The sequence below is a fragment of the Anneissia japonica genome, unplaced genomic scaffold (genome assembly GCF_011630105.1).
Source record: "Anneissia japonica isolate Jap-2015-1 unplaced genomic scaffold, ASM1163010v1 scaffold5623_len388731_cov182, whole genome shotgun sequence".
In the NCBI taxonomy this organism is placed as follows: Eukaryota; Metazoa; Echinodermata; class Crinoidea; order Comatulida; family Comatulidae; genus Anneissia; species Anneissia japonica.
In genome coordinates this window covers 149,752-169,106 of record NW_022727290.1, presented here as the reverse complement: position 1 = coordinate 169,106, position 19,355 = coordinate 149,752, and the positions used below count along the sequence as shown (strand labels likewise).

General features: G+C 35.1%; 2 protein-coding genes across 4 annotated transcripts in view; both read left to right on the top strand.

Annotated features, from left to right (window-relative positions):
- Window positions 1-2,810: 2,810 nt before the first annotated feature.
- LOC117113670 lies at window positions 2,811-9,155 on the top strand. Its single transcript, XM_033257077.1, has 5 exons — window positions 2,811-2,932; window positions 3,184-3,420; window positions 5,332-5,568; window positions 6,201-6,809; window positions 8,864-9,155. The coding sequence occupies exons 1-5, from the start codon at window positions 2,878-2,880 to the stop codon at window positions 9,112-9,114; spliced, it is 1,389 nt and encodes a 462-aa protein (XP_033112968.1). The 5' UTR covers window positions 2,811-2,877; the 3' UTR covers window positions 9,115-9,155.
- Window positions 9,156-11,633: 2,478 nt separating this feature from the next.
- Window positions 11,634-19,355, top strand: part of LOC117113671 (scavenger receptor cysteine-rich domain superfamily protein-like) — a 49,984-nt gene continuing 42,262 nt past the window's right edge. For all 3 annotated transcript variants that reach the window (XM_033257080.1, XM_033257081.1, XM_033257078.1), the window contains exon 1: window positions 11,634-11,959. In XM_033257080.1, the coding sequence (XP_033112971.1) occupies window positions 11,809-11,959 (151 nt within the window). In that variant the 5' untranslated portion in view covers window positions 11,634-11,808. The remainder of the gene's footprint in view (window positions 11,960-19,355) is intronic.

Genomic DNA, 19,355 nt, shown 5'->3' with positions numbered 1-19,355 from the left:
GAACATTTGATTTTTAATTTTTTTTTAAATATTTTAAGACATTTTAATTTTGTACAAGTGAACGTTCTAATTAGTTAAATATTTCTATCTTATACTTAATCGATTTCTTTTGTCAAACAGCTCTCAAATATCCTAGAATTTTAATTTATACAAAAAAACAATAAAAAATAAAAATAAACACAGAGGCGCGATTCGAACTCACGACCTTCAATGCGTACAACACAGAATTAACCAAACATGCGATTTATACTACGTGTCCTGTCAGTGGTAGTAATAGCATTTATAAACCCGTGCCGAAATCCAATATAATATTACCTACGCCACTGTGTACAAGCTGTCTCTTATACACATCTATAACGAGCCAGGCGATCAGGTAGATCATTATCCATTTAAAAAAAAAAAAAAAAAAAAAGACTTCATTAATTCCTCTCCAACAACTAATGCTGGGCCTACAAGGGCGGTTCCAGAATTTTTCAAACGGGGTGGGGTAAGGGGGCACAATAGTTTCAGAATAGGTAAGTGAGTAGCACACAACATTGATTTGCATTGAAATTTTGTGGCAAAACCGGGGTGGGGGGAGGGAGGAAACTTACTGGATCTTCCCCTGCCTACTGACGTAATAATGGTTTGTGGAAGATGTATCCCGTTTTGTGTTAAATTTAAATTTGTTTACTACTGGCCTGAGAAATAGTGGACACGCTCAGTGGCGTGATTAGGTTTTGAGGGCCCTCGGTTCGAGAGTACCGTCGAGGCCCTTGACGCATATAAATCCATACTAATACCATCCCCCGCCGAACATCCTTCACCCACTTATTAAATCAAATATTGTATATTTTAACTGAAGTAATCCATAGCATTATCCCCCGACGGGCACCATGCTTGTTCTTAGCCTATGTTTCGGGGCAGGAAAATTGATTACATGTCTTACGATATACTGTATATATCGTAGCTATATATTCAATTCAATTGAATTTTATCAGCTACTAGTGCAATCAAGGGCAAATGTCCGCATCAACAATATATTTACAATAATTATATACAATAAATACAAAAAAAGAACAAATTAATAGATAAATTATATTGTTGTTAAAATGAAATTAAGGTATGACTCACTTAATATCAGATGCTGTGGCGGAGAATGTTTACAGTACTAAGGGATAGTGAATAAGGAAGGGGGGGGGGGGAAAGTTTTGAAACCGAGACGTTTTTGCATTGAATCGGACATATATTATATATAAAGCATAAGTAATGCATGGACGTGACTTTCACCCTATCACGATCTTCAGATAAACTGAACGTTACCATACAGTTATGCAGGCGTATTTTGCATATTTACGACGGTCAGGTGGAATTTTTTTATGCCTACATTTTAAGTAATAGATCTTTTTGTGTATTCGAGGCCGTTATGGCAAAGTGTTATTATTATTATTATTATTATTATTATTATTATTATTATTATTATTATTATTATTATTATTATTATTATTATTATTATTATTATTAATAGCGGCCAATTATTTATATTATTATAATTATTGGCTTCGATGGGAAGCTCTAAAAAATTGATTGGCGCCATTTTATACACAGAAACTAGAGGTAATTTCCAAGAAACATTCATGGCCCATAAGTTGTACCCCAATGTGCACCATACACTCAATACGAATCAGGGGGTTTCAGCAAGGACTGCACATTACTGCCATTACTACTATGAAAGACGTCGTATGGATGGCTCGGTCGGTTTATACGCCTTCCCATGCAAGGGTTTTATGCTCACACCCTTGGTTCCATAGGGCGTGAGCTCGAATCGCGTCTTTGTGTTTAATTTTAATTTTTCTTTTTTTAACATTTGATTTTTAATTTTTTTTTAAATATTTTAAGACATTTTAATTTTGTACAAGTGAACGTTCTAATTAGTTAAATATTTCTATCTTATACTTAATCGATTTCTTTTGTCAAACAGCTCTCAAATATCCTAGAATTTTAATTTATACAAAAAAACAATAAAAAATAAAAATAAACACAGAGGCGCGATTCGAACTCACGACCTTCAATGCGTACAACACAGAATTAACCAAACATGCGATTTATACTACGTGTCCTGTCAGTGGTAGTAATAGCATTTATAAACCCGTGCCGAAATCCAATATAATATTACCTACGCCACTGTGTACAAGAAGCATGGAGGATATTTCCTCCTTTATTTAAGCATATATTTTAATACATTCTACTGCCTCTATTATACTGCCCTCATCGGAGATTTCGAGATTACGAGATCTTGTTATTAAGTAGGATTGCCTTATTAGCATTAAGAATCACTTTTACCAAATGGTGCGTTTTTTTACTGATGAGCGTTTTACTATGTGCTCCATATTAAATTTGATTATCTCATTTTTTTCCCTTTTCATATTTTTGTTATTATTATCCATTTCTTTTAATGAGGCTTTGTTTTTATTCAATTTTACGATAGAATTTTTATGTATGCTACTTATTTGATAAACTTGAATTGAATAATATTTAAGCAAACCAATAAAAAGATAAATACTTGTTTTATTATTATTAACTCACACTTTTTAGGGCACTGAACTTTGATTTGCCCTTAGGCATATTATGTGAGGTTCCCTTACAACATGTAAATTGTATACCGTCGTGGTACACGGATTTTTCCAATTCGACGACAGCTGCTGTCGGAAGCGTGTAGCGATTTTATGGAAACTAGGCTTTATTCAACATATCGGACGGCAATGTGAAAGATATTGCTGCTCGAAAATAGAAAAAAAAATACTTTGAAGGTAAACATTTGACGTCACGATTGAATTCATAACGATCAAGACATCTCTCAATTAAATTATAGATACTGCAGAATGGCTGGAAATCAATATGGATAAATTCTACAGTGTTTCAATGATCACGATAATCAACCACGTTGGTTCAGGTAACTGTGATATCATTGGTCATTTATATAGTATAATCATGTGTGTGGGGGCTGTCTCTTATACACATCTAGATGTGTATAAGAGACAGGTATATGACTGTATGTCGTATGAATCTGAAATAATATACCGGTACCAATATATTTCTGTGGTATTGTGATGACGCTCTCGTTGTTTGTGAAAGTGTGCAGGATCCTGTTCTGTCGCAGACACTTTTCCATACAAAAAATTAACGATTTTGTTTATCATTCAGATTCTGCGAACGAGCTTTATAAACGCCTGATAGGTGCTTATGTTTCAATATCGGATAGAACAACAAGCAAAATCTGTGGTCAGGTAATAGATGAAACCATGGTCAACAGAAGCGCCATTGTTAACGTCATATGCAATCCACCGCTGATTGGGCAATTTGTAAATGTGAATTTTGGAACGCAAAACATCGGGGAAAACATCTGTGAAGTTCGGGTCTACAGCGATGAAATCGAAATAAGTAAATAAATAAAGTGTAATGTTTTTTTATTGCAGACATTTTGTCAGGTAACAATCGTTTTTTCCAGACAAAACTCAACCATAAAACATCATAAGCATCTCAAAAAGATGGAGGAATCATTAGTGATTCCGCCTAAAGACTTATCATGGGGGAAACGGAATCTCTGGCGGCGTCAGTGAAGTAGCCAGGGACTAGCCTCAGTCCCTGCCTGCGTCGGGAGCTCGAAACAATTCGACGGGGAGAAAAATAATTTCTTCAAATCCTTAATTGTCGGAACTCCAGGCTGCAGGGGCTTCGTCCTCTAGATCCCCACTTGTGGAGATCTGGGCGGCCAGTCCCAGGCAACACCCACTTCGCTCTCGATCAGAACATTAGGCCCGTATCCCGGGGTGGGGAAGTGATGCAATGGTGTGTATGCAACACCAGCTATGGTGACTTAAGAAGGAACTCTGTCAACCGAAAAAGTCAAAGATCGATTATTAAGAATACATAGGCTATACGGTAACTATCAATATGGCAACCCGATTTTTTTTTTCAAAACTTCCAAATTGTTTGGTTAAATTCCCTCTTTACTAGATAAGCTGATAACAATTGTAAGTCAAACATTTAATATTAAATAACACTTAAAATTGATTTTCGCTGACAATCTTGATAAAATGAAATGTTTTCATCCCAAAATAGGTTCATAAACATTCATAGTAAAGCGCCTTCCCAGCAAACACAAAACTTTCTTAGGGCCTACGACGTTCACGAACGCTGTGGTTTGGTATGTCACAAAATAAAGTTCATAGAACGTTGTAAGAATGTTCAAACGTTGTGACGTGAAATTAGGATATATATAAGTACGTACATAATGGTTCTACAAAATAACGTTTTTATCACCAAACTGCAACGTTATTATAACGTTCTTATAACGTAATATTAGGTAGTTTTACCGCACGACGTTAACATTAACTTAAACATTAGTACCCAACATGCAACGCGATAGCTCCGCCCCTTTTTTTAGACAAATCGAAATACGCATGCGCAAACTTGTAACAAATGTACGTTTAGCACGTAAAATCATGAAATTAGGTAGGTCTACCGTAGTTTTCGCCGCACGACGTTAACGTTAACGGATGACGTCATAATTTATTCATTTTGCGTTGCGGAGCTATGCCTCTATGTTAATTTCAGGATTTTACGTGTTCGACGTACGTTAGTTACGGGTTTGCGCATGCGTATTTCGATTTGTTTAAAAAAGGGGCGGAGCCAGTATCTACGGCTCTGGGCGGAGCTATCGCGTTGCATGTTGGGTACTAACGTTAAAGTTAAGGTTAACGTCGTGCGGCGAAAACTACCGTACCTATTTACGTACTCCGCAACGCAAGATGAATAAATTATGACGTCACCATTAACGTTAGTTAACGTCGTGCTGCGAAAACTAACTATTGTTAGCTGATGCGCTCGGGGAGTCGGTGACCAACCCCGGCCGAATTACTCGATCAACACGATGGAAAATACACTATATAATAATGATTCATAGTATTATTCCGTTTGTCTGGACTTCTCACATTATAAGTATTTCGTTCGAGATCTAGTAATGCATAGAAGAGGGCATGTCTGACTGTAGCCATAATTGCGCTGTGATGTCAGACACGATAACAAGAATGAGAATCACACTCTACTGGAACTTTAATTCACCAGTCAACTTCCTATGACGCTTAGTATGTAGGCGAAAAATCTGGGTTCGAATCTTTTGTAGATTGATTGTTTTTCTCTCTGTCGAATTCGCTTCTGTCTTCATTTATACATGTTTACCCATATTTCTAAATGCAGCATTAAGATATCAATATCCTGAAATTTTAACAGATATTACTGGTGAATAAAATAAGTAAACATACCGGTAATTGTTTTATCATTCATTGTCAGGTGAGTGTTTTTTGGAAACATATATGCAAGACTACAGAGGTATCGTCGGTAAAACAGCAAGTGGTTACCTTTGCCAAAAATGGTCTGTTCAATGGCCTCATACCCATTCATACGCTCCTCTTCCGCACAACCTTTGTCGCGCTGTTACTTATCATGAGGTGTGGTGTTACACTGTAAATCCTGCTGTCAGGTGGGAAAGGTGTGACATTCCTGCTCTCGGTGAAACCTGTCCCCGTGGTAAGAATATTTTATCGACTTAACAATTTATTGATTAAAAATTCATTAATAAATTATAACAACAAATAAAGCATTTGTTTGTTTGTTTGCTTGTTAAAATAACCACAAGAAAATCGTTTTGGTATACCACTATTGGCCTATAAGCCGGACACTCGGCCGACGCAATTCTATAAAGAACGCAACGCCACGATGCGCGCGCAACGGTTCGTTTTTAATGACGATCTGTGCTGGCTGCCACCGACACTCAGCTGACGGCGTTGCGTCGTCTAGCGCTCACAGGGAGCGGAGTAGGCTTCATCGTATCATCGTACTGTGCAGTGAGTGCCCGGCTTAGCCAAGCCTGGTTTCCATAAAAATCGCTACACGCTGTCGCCGACTCCTTTGGCGACTCTGATTGATCGGTCGAATCGGGGAGCCTTCCCGATTGCGTCGGGGTCTGCTACGCAGTAGCATTCAACGACTTCACTTAAAAAGCTGTAACGATTGTATGGAAACTGAGCATCATGGTTCACGTTAGAGTGGACTATACATTATTTCATCTGCTTTTATGATTCTTAAATCTAATTACATAATCATTTAAAACAGAATGTCGAATACATAAGTTTTGATTTTCTGCGATTTTTCCACTTTAGCTCCATTCACACGAAACTTACATCCGTTGAACACTTGTTATCGAGATTCTTATTGGTTGCTGTTCAAAGAGTCAATGCTTATAGCGGCTGTAGCTGACTTAAGTAGACAGACTGTCAAAATAAACGTCCCAATGAACATCAAAGCTAGAATACCTAATGACGGAAGATTTCAGCAGTGCGGAAATACTTTAACACTTGCGTTCTACATTTTTCCTTACCGAATTTCAAACGGTCCAATAATAGCATTCGGAAATGACAACACGCGGTTTTCTATCGTTCAGACACTCGCGAATGATGCCCTTTATAACTCCGAGGTAATTGTTTATTATGGATTAGAAGCGGCTGTCAACGCAAAAGTACTTTTACCTGAGACTTGGACATTTCTTGCCGTCACGTTTGACGGCCAGCACAAAGTTCTGAGACTTTGGCGGGATGGAGAAATTGCAAGCATTGGAAATACTGGTTTTACAAGCATTCGGATGGATTTCGATGACATCGAAGTTGGGTCGGATGCAGTGGGGTATGATGGTGTAGTGGCTGAAGTAGGCTACCTGCAAATTTACGACCGTATCTTGAACGAAGCAGAGATGAAAGCAGCCAGAGACAAACGTACGTTCATGCATTCTTTATCACATGTCTTGTTATCACGTTTTTGATTTTACAATATTTTAAGATTTTTTTCCATAAAATCGCTACACGCTATCGCTGACAGCTTTGGTCGAATCGGGAACTTTCTTGTTTGTGTAGTTAAGCAGCTCAAGGTTGCCATGAAGATTAGGGACAGTGAAGCAATTTTATTGAAACCTGGCTTCAGCCATAATGTTAGCCTATACCATTCAACCACACATAATATTCCTAATAAACTCCACTCCGTTCCATGCTATTTAATCAATTTTGTTCTTAATTATTTAACGAATCGAGTACAATTATTATGTTAAAATTTGTAAAATTATTTCAGATACTTCTTAAATCGATTACCGGTGCCCCACAAGGCACCGTGCTTGCTCTGTTCTTATTTACAATATACACAGCAGATTTTAGATCTGCTGTCGAATGTCTTAGTATCTACTCCTATTACTGTGATCGTAGGTCTAATTAAAAAGGACGACCTGACCCAATATAATTTCGAAATTCAAAGATTTGTCTCTTACTATAAGGATAACTTCCTTCAAATTAACACCGAGAAAACCAAAGAAATGGTGATTGACTATCGAGAAAAGCGGGTTGAAGAAGTACGTAGCAGTTGTTATTGAAAAAAAAATAAAGAAATTGAACAGATTACATCGTATAAATATCTGGGGGTGACATTATAAACTTACATGAGGAATTTTTGTTGATCATCTGGTCAAGAAACTTAATGTTAGGATGTTGAAATATTTCTGAAAGTAATAGGGACAGACTACAAAGGTTTGTCAAGGTTTGAGAGGATTATTGGTTTGCCACTGCAGACGCACTCAGTCTACCTAGAGCGAAGGCGTCGGTTCGGTTCCGGAGCTCTGGTTGGTTGCGCACATTTTCGCATCGCAAAAAGTAGAAACAGTTCGGACTACCGATTTCACTGAAGCGAAAACTCCGATAGAAATATGAATGCGCATGCCCATGAACGACGCCGAGTTTCTAAAACAGGACTAAGGTCTTGCTTTGTGACTGTACTGGTCTGTGTAAACTCATGCACGATACAGCCAAACTTCCGAACATTTTATTCAATACGACAAAAAAAAAAAAACGAATTCGGATATCTTGAGGTTTATATACATGTGCTTATAACATATGCACATTAGAGTTAATTCATTCTAAATAGGTATTTGAATACAAAGTAGTGTCGTAACTTGTTGGCACGTTAAAGTTACGTAATTCAAATTCTAGTTTTTCAAACAGTCTAAGTCAAATGCTTAGTTTAATATCGTAGCTCTAATTTATTCTAAAATAGGTACCGTATTTGAATACAATAGTGTCGTAACTTGCACGTTAAAGTTACGTAATTCAAATTCTAGTTCAAATGCTTAGTGTAATCTCGTAACTTTGAACTTGTCTGTTAAGTTCAGGATTCTTCCATTTAATATGGAGGGATTCTTTGATTTTTAATTGATACTGTGTATTTGCTTTATCTATTATTTCAAAGCACTTTTTGTTACTCCAATTACTGTATTTTTTATGTGTTTGTATATGTGAATTTTTATCCCTGTGTAAATGCAGTACCGGTACTCCTCTATCCTTGTTGCAAAATGGTCCGGGAAGCCTCCCCAATGAATGAGGCCTTACAGGCTCCACATGCCTACACAATTACTGATATACAACGTTGGACCTGAGGTCGTTAGGCCTACTAATAGGGTCTTTAATATTGAAAAAAACTACTTACTGTAGTTTCGTTGTGCTAAATAGAATGTTGATTAAATTGCTACAATATTATTATTATTATTATTATTATTATTATTATTATTATTATTATTATTATTATTATTATTATTATTATTATTATTATTATTGTTAATATTGGTTCGACACTGCAGACTGTGCACTCAGTCTACTTAGAGCGACTACTAGGTTTCAAAGTTTTCGCGGATGCATTTGATATTACCTTTGGAAAGAGTAGTAGGAAAGAGTCAGCAGTGTACATATATTTGTGTTCAGTTACTTTAAATTGGGCTTCCTTTACATTTCAGAGATTCCTAAATGTGATGGCTTGTTTCATGTTACTTCGTCATCTGGTTATTCAGAAGATCAACCTATGGTAAATTCAAAAGTACCATCTACCATTATGTGTGCCTTCAGATGTCATCAAAACCTGGATTGTTTTGTATTTCGATACAACTCGGAAACCAGAGTGTGTACAGAGTATCAGACGAATATTTTAGATGCATCAAATAATCATCCGATTTACAAATGGAAGTATAGGCATGCACATAAAACTTGAGGGATCTCCTGCTAGAAATAATGGTTACTTTCCACATACAGTTTCCGCCAACCATGCAATGACTGATAATGGCAAGCTTTCAGGAGTGCGCCCTCAACAATGAAACTTTTGCATAATCAACTTTTTTACAAGTCCCCTGGATCCTGACCGGGGGCCCTTCGCGGCCCCTTTCCCCCAGCATTTGGTTCCTCTCTTCGATGAGAACACTTGTCCCCCCACATAATATCACGGACCCCCACACTGCCCCCCACCCTACAGAAATATTCCGGCTACGCCACTGAACAGGACACTCATTTGGTGATCGCACCCCCTATTGTATTAAGAAAAAATAATTGTTGTATTATATTGTTGACATTGGTAGGATTTTTAAGTAAGGCCTATGAGAGTGTAATTTCCGGGTACCCAGAGATCCATCCATATTTTCAAAATTTTCGCACCTCAGCCTCAGCCATGTTAGGGCTGAGGGGGTATATATTCTCATGCACCCATGGCAGCAGATCATGGGGGCAGGGGATACGTCCCTCATAATAGTTATGACACTCGCCTTGACAGCGAGAGGTCGCAGGTTCGAATCTCGTCTGAGGAATTTTATTACACTACTACGTATTTATATAAAGGACAATCCTTACCATCATGTCTTTATTTAACACTGTATATGTACCTTTGATGATTTATATAATATTTATTCAGCAGTGTTAACGGCTAAATTTGTTCTATATCATATACAATATACGACAGTATTTATTTCTAGCCGTTTCTCCAGATAATTTACCTGGCCCTCTTGAGGCGCACCATTGTGTAATACAATGTTCCCGGCGGTTATTTGGACCTGTTCAACCATGAAGCCTTCGTGATCTAGTGGTTATGACGCTCGCCTTGTCAGCGAGAGGTCGCAGGTTCGAATCCCGCCGGAGGCATTTTATTACACAATGACTTTTATAGGACTTTATTCGTTGAAATGCTACAGGGTAGCCTACGATGTTCCATTATGTCCTTATTTAACACTGTATATGTACCTTTGATGATTTATATTATATTTATTCAGCAGTATTAACGGCTAAATTTCATCTATTTCATATACAATATACGACAGTATTTATTTCTAGTCGTTTCTCCAGATAATTAATTATCTGGCCCTCTTGAGGCGCACCATTGTGTAATGCAATGTTCCCGGCGATTATTTGAACCTGTTCAACCATGAAACCTTCGTGGTTATGACGCTCGCCTTGTCAGCGAGAGGTCGCAGGATCGAATCCCGTCGGAGGCATTTTATTACACAATGACTTTTATAGGACTTTATTCGTTGAAATGCTACAGGGTAGCCTACGATGTTCCATCATGTCCTTATTTAACACTGTATATGTACCTTTGATGATTTATATTTTATATATAACGGCTATCTTGATTTATATTTTATATATATATATATATATATATATATATATATAATATATAATATAATATTAAAGAATAATTAACACAATATATAATATAAAGTATATAATATAATTATATAGAGCTTTTTATATATTATATTATATCATATTGTATTGTATTTCAATATATTATATTAGGATATTAGCTTTCCTATATTCTTTTGCATGGTCACTATAAAATAAGAAATTATTTTGTAAGGAGGCCCAAAAATCGGCGTAGAAAACTTTAATAACTTATTTGAATAATGATTTTATATTTAAAGACTACGTTTTAATTATTATTAGGCCCCATAAAAAAAATTTATTAGTTTATCCACTCCTATGTAGTATTGCTATTTTGCTGTTTGATTTCTCAAATGACTGTGTGTTACAAGTTAGTTAGGATCCGATATCAAGGATCAGGTATCAATCATCCACCACTATGCACTTTGTGGGTATACGACAATAAAGATACAATGGCAAGAAATTCATTTGAGACTGGAATGAACTTTACTTGACACAACATTAAAACAAATGTATTAGGCCACATAAAAAAATTATTAGTTTATCACCCTATCAAAGAATAAATTTTAATGATGATCACAAGTAAATCAATAATTAGAGACACATATATAAAAAGTCATAATGGAATCAAATTTATATTTAAAAATATGTTTTTGTTGTACCAGTAAACATATTTGCAAGAAATCCTAAGCTTTTCAAGTGATAAAAGATAGAAAAAGGACCGTTTGAAATAAAAATATATGTTAATTGGAAAAAAAAAAAAAAATCAGATTTTTCCCAAAAGTGATGAGGGAGCGGGTGATAAACTAATAATTTTTTTTTATGGGGCCTTATCATTATTATTATTGTTATGACAGAATAATTAACAAGACATAAATATTAATAATGTTTATATTGACAGTCATAAAATTTAAAAAAAAAATGAATTGGGAACCAACATTTCTTTCCTATTATGATAGAAGGGTCATTGGTGTGATCGAATATTTGCACACAGAGCAGTATACCTGGGGTCACTCTCTCACAGAATTTTCGATTTACACCACAGCTGATAACATACCCTTTGACCTCGGAAGTTTACATAGAGCTCTAGAGAGAGCTACTTTCTTTCAAGCTTTGATCTTTTGGCGAGAGGGATGCGAAGGTAGAGAAGCTGAAAGATTTCATCGAATCTTTTTAAATATTGTATTGTATTCTTCTAACCGCAAATTATTGATGATATGTAGTCATTTGATTTTAAAAATCGCTTACCGACACAATGGTATTCTTAAAACGAAATCTACAAAGCAGTAATCGCTTGCCATGGACTTGTCACTTGATTTGTAAACAGTTATTGATAATTTTTTGCGTTGGGTTGTCGCTGAAGCATCCAGCTGTCACGGCTCAGCCAGGAACCGTGGCACCGGCAGGTATGATTTACTGCATTCTCTCCTATTATCTCTTTTTAACTGTCATTAGATGCTGGGCTTAGGACTAGGCTATATTTTGGATTACTTACCAGCTATACGAGTTTTGTATACACAACTGTAGGCCTAGAATAGATCACTACAAATCAATATTTATTATTTTGATGAGCTCACAGCTGACTGGGATGATAAGCTATTGACAGGTGGTGCATGCTGGTGATTCGAACATAATAACTAGCGATTGTCCTTTTTAGTGTAGTCCCACAGAGGCTACTGTTTAGTATAACATGGAGCAGACGACATAGAGCTATCCACATAATACAGAATGATTGAGTTTGATTCATTGATGGTGGAACATACTTGTGTCCCTGAGCAAAAGTACTGTATCTCTTCTTTTTTCACCTGGCCAGGGTACAGACTAGATGAGAATGATTTTTGATTGAAATTGTTCTGTTGATGGTATTAATTAGCAAAATTTATGGACCAGCACAATATTAAAAAATGCATTTAGAGTGCAAATTAGTGTCTTTATGCAAAGTTGTTATTATACGCAAGGAAATATTTCCATCTATCTGTACTCCGTCTGAGCGAATGTCAATGAATATGATTTGTTTTGTGAGTGCTTCATCGTATTGCTGTCACCATGGAATCATGTTGCAAATAAGTGTGTTATGTGTACTGTATATGATAGATGGAGAGTGGGGAGATATGGGCTTGTGCTCACCAAGATATCCCTGTAAATTTGTTGGGCAAAAAAGGTTTGCTCAAAAAAAAAAAAAAAAAAAAAAAGTAATAAGGGCACATAGAAAAAAATTACTAGAAATATCACTCTTTAAAACAAAAAAAATTGATAAGGACGGGAGGTTTTTTTTGTTGTTGAGTGGATGGGATGGGGGGATTATACATGGGAATTCCGTGTGCATGAACAGAACGAACATGACATCGTTTTTTTAAGTTGCAGATGCATTTAAAAAAAAACTGTATTGCCCAGTGATTCAATGGCCTAGCTGGTGAAAAAAATCAGATATTACTTGAGCATCAAAGGGAAGGGAACATCCTAATTATAGTTAAATAGTAGGCATATGTGCTTAGGCTTTTGTCTTTACCTCGAGCTAGACCAGCCTTTGTCTAAACTTTCTTTCTTGATGTCGTAAGTTAGTTTTTGCCCAACAACAACCAATCCAACCAAACACACACATCACAAGGAAGACCACCCACTTGTAATGCATTATGTAACAAGTCTCTGTGGAACATGCGAGTCTTCATGCTGTGAATCAACAATCCGATCAGCCCACTGGGCGGGTCTCTTTAGTGATGGACTGCGGTGTTGTCTATTTTTAGCCGCAGTTAGCGCGCTGTTTATTTTTAGCCACAGTATAACAAGTTTAAAGAATGGGCTTTGCATTTTCAACTTTACGGCGATCCCAATGCCTGATCTAATCAATTGGAAGAGTTTGAAGTCTGCCGAATTTGGAGCCAATTCCTTTATACTTGCTTTGTTTTTTGCAAAGTTGTTTTTATGCAGTTAAAATAAATGATGCGGGGAAAAAAAAAATTAAAAAATATAAAATTATTCCCGCATCAATATTTCCAAAATTTTTGATGCAGACGGGAGTGATAATCTAATAAATTTTTCTATTTGCCCTAAAAATCACCCCCTATGACCTTATATTTCCAGCAAACTCTCCTCACCTAATCATTATGGAGCCCCCATTTAACCTTTGTTCCCCCATTAGCCTCTTGTCAATACTCATGCCACTTTTGGTCCAAAAGCAGTGCAGTTACCTTCAACAAAGACCATATCATACATCTTTGGGTATAGGGACCTACTTAGATTTATTTCCATGCTTTATTAAATAATGTTTTTAATAATTATAGTAGGAACAGTCATTGGTTTTTAATGGTTGTTTGGCTTTGCAGTTGATTAGTGTACATATATTTCAATTAATGGTGTGATAGTAATAAGAAATATCCTTAATAAAAATGGAGGAAGAAAGGAAAGTAGATGAATGAAGAATGGAACAGGGGAAACATGTAATATTGTAATAATTTGATTTACAAAAGATGATGATGGCTTCAGTGTAGGCCTATACAGTAGTTAATGTGTACAATTATGTGATAATAAATTAATAATAGTATGATAGATAAATGGAGGAAGAAAGAAAATAGAAAATGAGAATGGATTAAATTATAGTACAATTGGTTTTAAAGAATCTTGTACTTTTAAAGCGCACAAAAGCCTTGAAAAATTCCTATATATATTGTGGTTAATTGTTGAAGTACTGTATAGGCCAGGTTTTCACTTTCAGGCTTTCATTGGTAATACAGTCTTTATAATTTCAGAATCTTGATAACTTTATTTACTCATTGTGCATGGTATCTCATTGTAGCTATTCCGTGTATGTTTATTTAACCTGTTTACTTTGATCTATGCAAATTTTATTGGTTTTGGCAAAAGAGCACCCCAGGCAAAAATATACAGGAATAATAAAGACTTTGTACAGTGTACTGTAAGGAAATCACAGACTTGCCATATAGTGTATACAAATTGCAAGTTGATAGAATAATCATTTTCATCCAATGCTGGAAGGGATTACAGGTATGACTATGCTTGAGGAACGCAGACCCTTATCTAAAGTCATTCAAATATAGTAGCCCCAGTTATTACTATAATAATAATATATGAAATTATTAAGGATACAATGCTTACTTAAAATAGCCATTCATAACGAAACACATTATTTCTTGTATACCTATGAGAGGAGTTAAATAGGATGGTGGCTAAGATGCTTATCTGCCAATCAGTGGCGTAACGACGAGGTCGTGAGAAATATTAAACACGTTTAATATTCTACTACGCGACTGCCCCCGACGCACACCATCGCGTCTGCGTTTAACTCACACAGATCCGACGCGACAACAAATTGCGTCGGGCTGCGTCGGCCGACGCTGTCTGAGTTGGCCTTAAGATGCTTATCTGCCAATCAGTGGCGTAACGACGAGTCTTAGAACCCAGGGGTGAGAAAGTGCGGGCACATGTCAGTGTCACGATTGTGGCAGAGGAGACGGTATAAGTGAATCCTCCTCCCTCTTCAAACATTATGAATTAAAACTTGTAAAGGATTGCATTATGTCAATACCGTTCAAAATTTTTGACCAAAAAAAATTGTTTTATTCTAAGTTTTTGGTATCTTATGGTCCGAGTATGAGCTCTATAGTAGATTGATACCGAGAATCCAGGTGTTATAACACTACTCCTAATTCAAGGATTCTAGTTCAATTCCTGTCAATCTATACAGGATTTTTGTTCACAACCAAAAACAACTCCACTCTTTACTGAATACATTGTACTGTATGTGTGTTTATTTGTATTGTGACTGGATTTCCACTTTGAAGAGTGATCCTTAGTTCTTGTGGCCCTTGTTGTAGCTAAAGCTGAATAAACAAAAGTGCTTATAAACGTTTTTTGGTGCTGTACTTTAATAAACATTATAAAAGTTCAGGTTGATTTTCTAGATGGTTTGGGACACCCCTATTAAACAGCCAACCCCTAATAAGGGGACACCCCAATCAAGGGGGACAGGGACACGTTCTGAGTGTGCCAAAAGGTCAATACATCCCTATTAAGGGGACGCTTTCTTTTTTTTCATTGTATTAACAACAATCTCAAAAAAAGTTATTCAACTTTATATTTTGACACCTTCTGAGTAATTCACTTAAAATCAAACCAAAATTCTCTCCCCTTGTATAAAGCAATCGACCCTTACTGTAGATATGAAGGATTTCTTTTGCTTTGTGTATGTTCAGATAGGATTCTAATCCATACCATAACATGTGCAAGTTGTTACTCTATTCATGCTATGTATCCAATAGAAAGCTGAATATTAAAAAAAATATATTTGGTCATTTACATTGCATCATGAAATAATGGGAACCATATAATAATAAAACTACAGTTGTTTTCATTTCTGCTGATTTCTTATTATACGGATTTAGTTCTATTTCCACTGTAATTCTTTCTTAGGTCTTTAATGAAAATAAAATTATAAAGAATGTATGTCATCGTTGTATGAAAACATGCCAAAAACCCCTATTAAGGGGATATTTTCACATTTTTGGTTAGTGTCTCCTGAATAGGGGTACCCCTAAGGGACGCTGTTTTTCTCCTGAAGGTGTCCCACTAATAGGAGTTTGACTGTAATTTGTTTGAAACATTTTTGGATAAGAAGGGGAACTAACATTCAATAAAATGTTTGTAATATTCAAATGTTCCCTACTATATTCCCACAACTAAAGTGGGACCACAGAAAGTGTTTACCAATATGTATTAAATTTCTATTTAATTTATTTTTTTAGTTAAAGTTAAAGCAGAGAAATAGAAATGGGAAACAAAGGCCTACTTTATATCATATTAACAACATACATTGTTCAGGAGATATTATCCTGATATACTATTTTAAAAATTTCCTGTTATGTACATTAATGCAATTTTATTAGAAAAGTTTTTTGTTAGGCAAGTCGATTGGTCTAACAGAGTGACTCGAGAAGAAGATTAGAAAAGTACAACTTGTTTTATGTATAATATTATTTTGTGCTATAAAATTGTTATTTTCAGTTGCTTTTTCATCATAAAAACTACCATTAGGCTTAACCTTAAAATGTCAAAATGATTATTATGGAGCTGTAATTAGGTTTAGATTTATGAAATTATCTTTTTGTAAAAATGTGATGTTTGCAAGTAGTGTATATGCCATATACTGTACTGTAAAAATTCTACTACAATAACCCATTAGTAATGGGTTACTGTATTGTATTAGTAACCCTTTCTAATAGTAACCCACCCTAGAAGTAAATCAACCCACTACTTTAATAAACCCATGGTGTTACTATTAGTCACCAAATCTGTAGACAAATGACATTCAAATCAAAATTTTGTCGCTTTATTAAACACGATCTATTCCTTAAAATAGGTACTGTATTCTTCACGTTGTGATTTCGCTGTTGATGATTCTTTCTTGAATGTACGCCTTGGTGTTTTGAGTTTATATATAATAAAATTACTCTGTTGTAGTTATTTATTTCTATGAATTGCTAATAATAATATGAAAAGCTTGGGTTTTGGTAGGGGTGTACTATTTTCAAGTGTCTACATTAAGCCTAGTATATAGTAAACCACTACTCTAAATTGTAACCCATGCTCTAATAGTAACCCACCCTTAATAACAATCAAGAATAATAACCCAAGGTTATAATATTAGGAGATTTACTGTAAATACTGAACACTATTCTACACTATGTCTATAGTTTAAATCCCACTAGTTGGCACGTTTAAATCATAGATTTTAACTTGTATTTTATCCTTGTCTTGGATGCATGTTAACATACAGTTATTTTCTGTTATTAATCTTTAATAAAGTACTCCGAGTTAAGTGTACAACAGATGTCTTTTTATTGATTTTTCCTGCAGCTGAAATTTTCTGCCAGCCTCTGTGGAGTTTTGTTGGTATTGGAAGTTGGATTGACCCCTTACTGACATATCTTGTATATTTGTTTGAGAACTTTAAAAGCCCATTAATCATTGAAATGTTTCCTGTCATATCCTAACATTTCTGGATTAAAGGGATATTATTAAGTTCAGCTTAGAAGTTATATGGAGGAATTAGTAGTTCCTCTATGATATAGAGGGTTGCGGTATGGGCATTTTTTTCTTGTTATTTAAGTGGCATTTGGGCTGAATGGTGTTTGCTTTCAAATGCTGGTACATGGGCAAAATGCCAGATTGCAAACTTAATGAGTAAATTATAACCATTCTTTAGATAGTTGAAGATTCTTCTGACTTGGAACAGTGCCATGAACACATTTTGTGGATATGGCCATATTTTTGTTTATTAATTATTAAATTATTATCATTAATTAAAGGTTAATTTAAACTAAATGGTGTTTGGCTTTAAAGTTCTGAGGCTACTATGAAATACAAAGTATAAAAACTACTTTAGGCCCATTAAAATAAGATGATTAGTTTATCATCCTATCTAAGCTAGAAAAGTGATGAAGGAGGGAGGATTTTTATTTTTATTTTTTATATTGCTAAAGCCAAATATCACCCATGAGTTGTTTGCTGGTACATTGATATTGAAGTTAAATACATGATTCAGATAATATAAGCCCCTATTTAATAAAAAAAAAATAAAAACATTTTTTTTTCTAGAATGTATTTTTTTAATACTATAGAGGACATACGGGTGAGGAAGATAAACTAATCATTTTTTTTTATCGTAACAAAAAAATTACATAATGCTCAGCTAGGATTGAACATAATTTATGATCTTAGCTTTTTTTTCCAAGCTCTCTTAGTATTTATCAAATATCCGCACTACTTCATTAGGTAGAGGAATACTTTACCTGTTGATCCTTAAAACATAATACAGTTTATTCCAGATATTACATTATAATAATTAATGCTTGTTTTGGCTTTTCCAACTCTTTTAATCTTATGTTTGCAAGAACAGGACAGATAAACAGAAAGTGTCTTAAAGTTTCCTCTTGATGAATGTTACAAATTGTACAAACACCATTATTTTCTTTTGCTATCCAAGGTTAACATGATCGAGTGAAGTTCAAATTTTAGGGATACTTTCAAAATCTAATTTATCTAATAAATATTTGTCTATTTTTAAATTTTACAAAATCTGTGAGAGATGTGTTACTACAGTAGCTACATTCCCTTTCCATTCATTATTAAATATTTTATTTTATTTTTTATTTTCTAAAAATTTTTTTTATTATTTTTTTTTAAATTTTTAATATTTTTTAGTTCTTTCAACTAAAGGATTGACCCAATACTGTATGTATTGTCACAATTATTAAGCAGGTACTCTAGAAGGTCTTCAGATTCACATTTTGTGAAAATATCATTATTGTCATCATTAAAAATTTCTTCATGGTGACAATGGGAAGTGAAAGCTGCTTGAGGTTTCTCTTTAAAAAAAGACAACTTGAAAGATACTTTTTTTCTTTTTTTTTTGGGCTTTTAAGTTTAATTGAATTTTATTTTGTAAAAATCGGCACTTTATTGCACTTCAATTTTATGAGCTTATTAACATCCATTCAAGAATCCTTCTCGCTTCTGTAGTGCGAGAGATACCGTTCGTTGTAACCAGAGGCAGTTCTTACCGTTTGGCCAGACCTACTTGTAGAGAAAACCCTCTGATAAACTGGTAAACCTACTGTAACCAGCCCTCCTCTTGAATCAAATACATGAAAATAATAAGTGCTTCACATTATCATTCCCCAGTCATTGGATTAAATACTTTATGGAACTCATCTGTCTGGGAGTATACCGTAACTTTGCAGCAGCTACATCAGTGCATTTTGGCATTTAACCCTACCAGGTACCTAC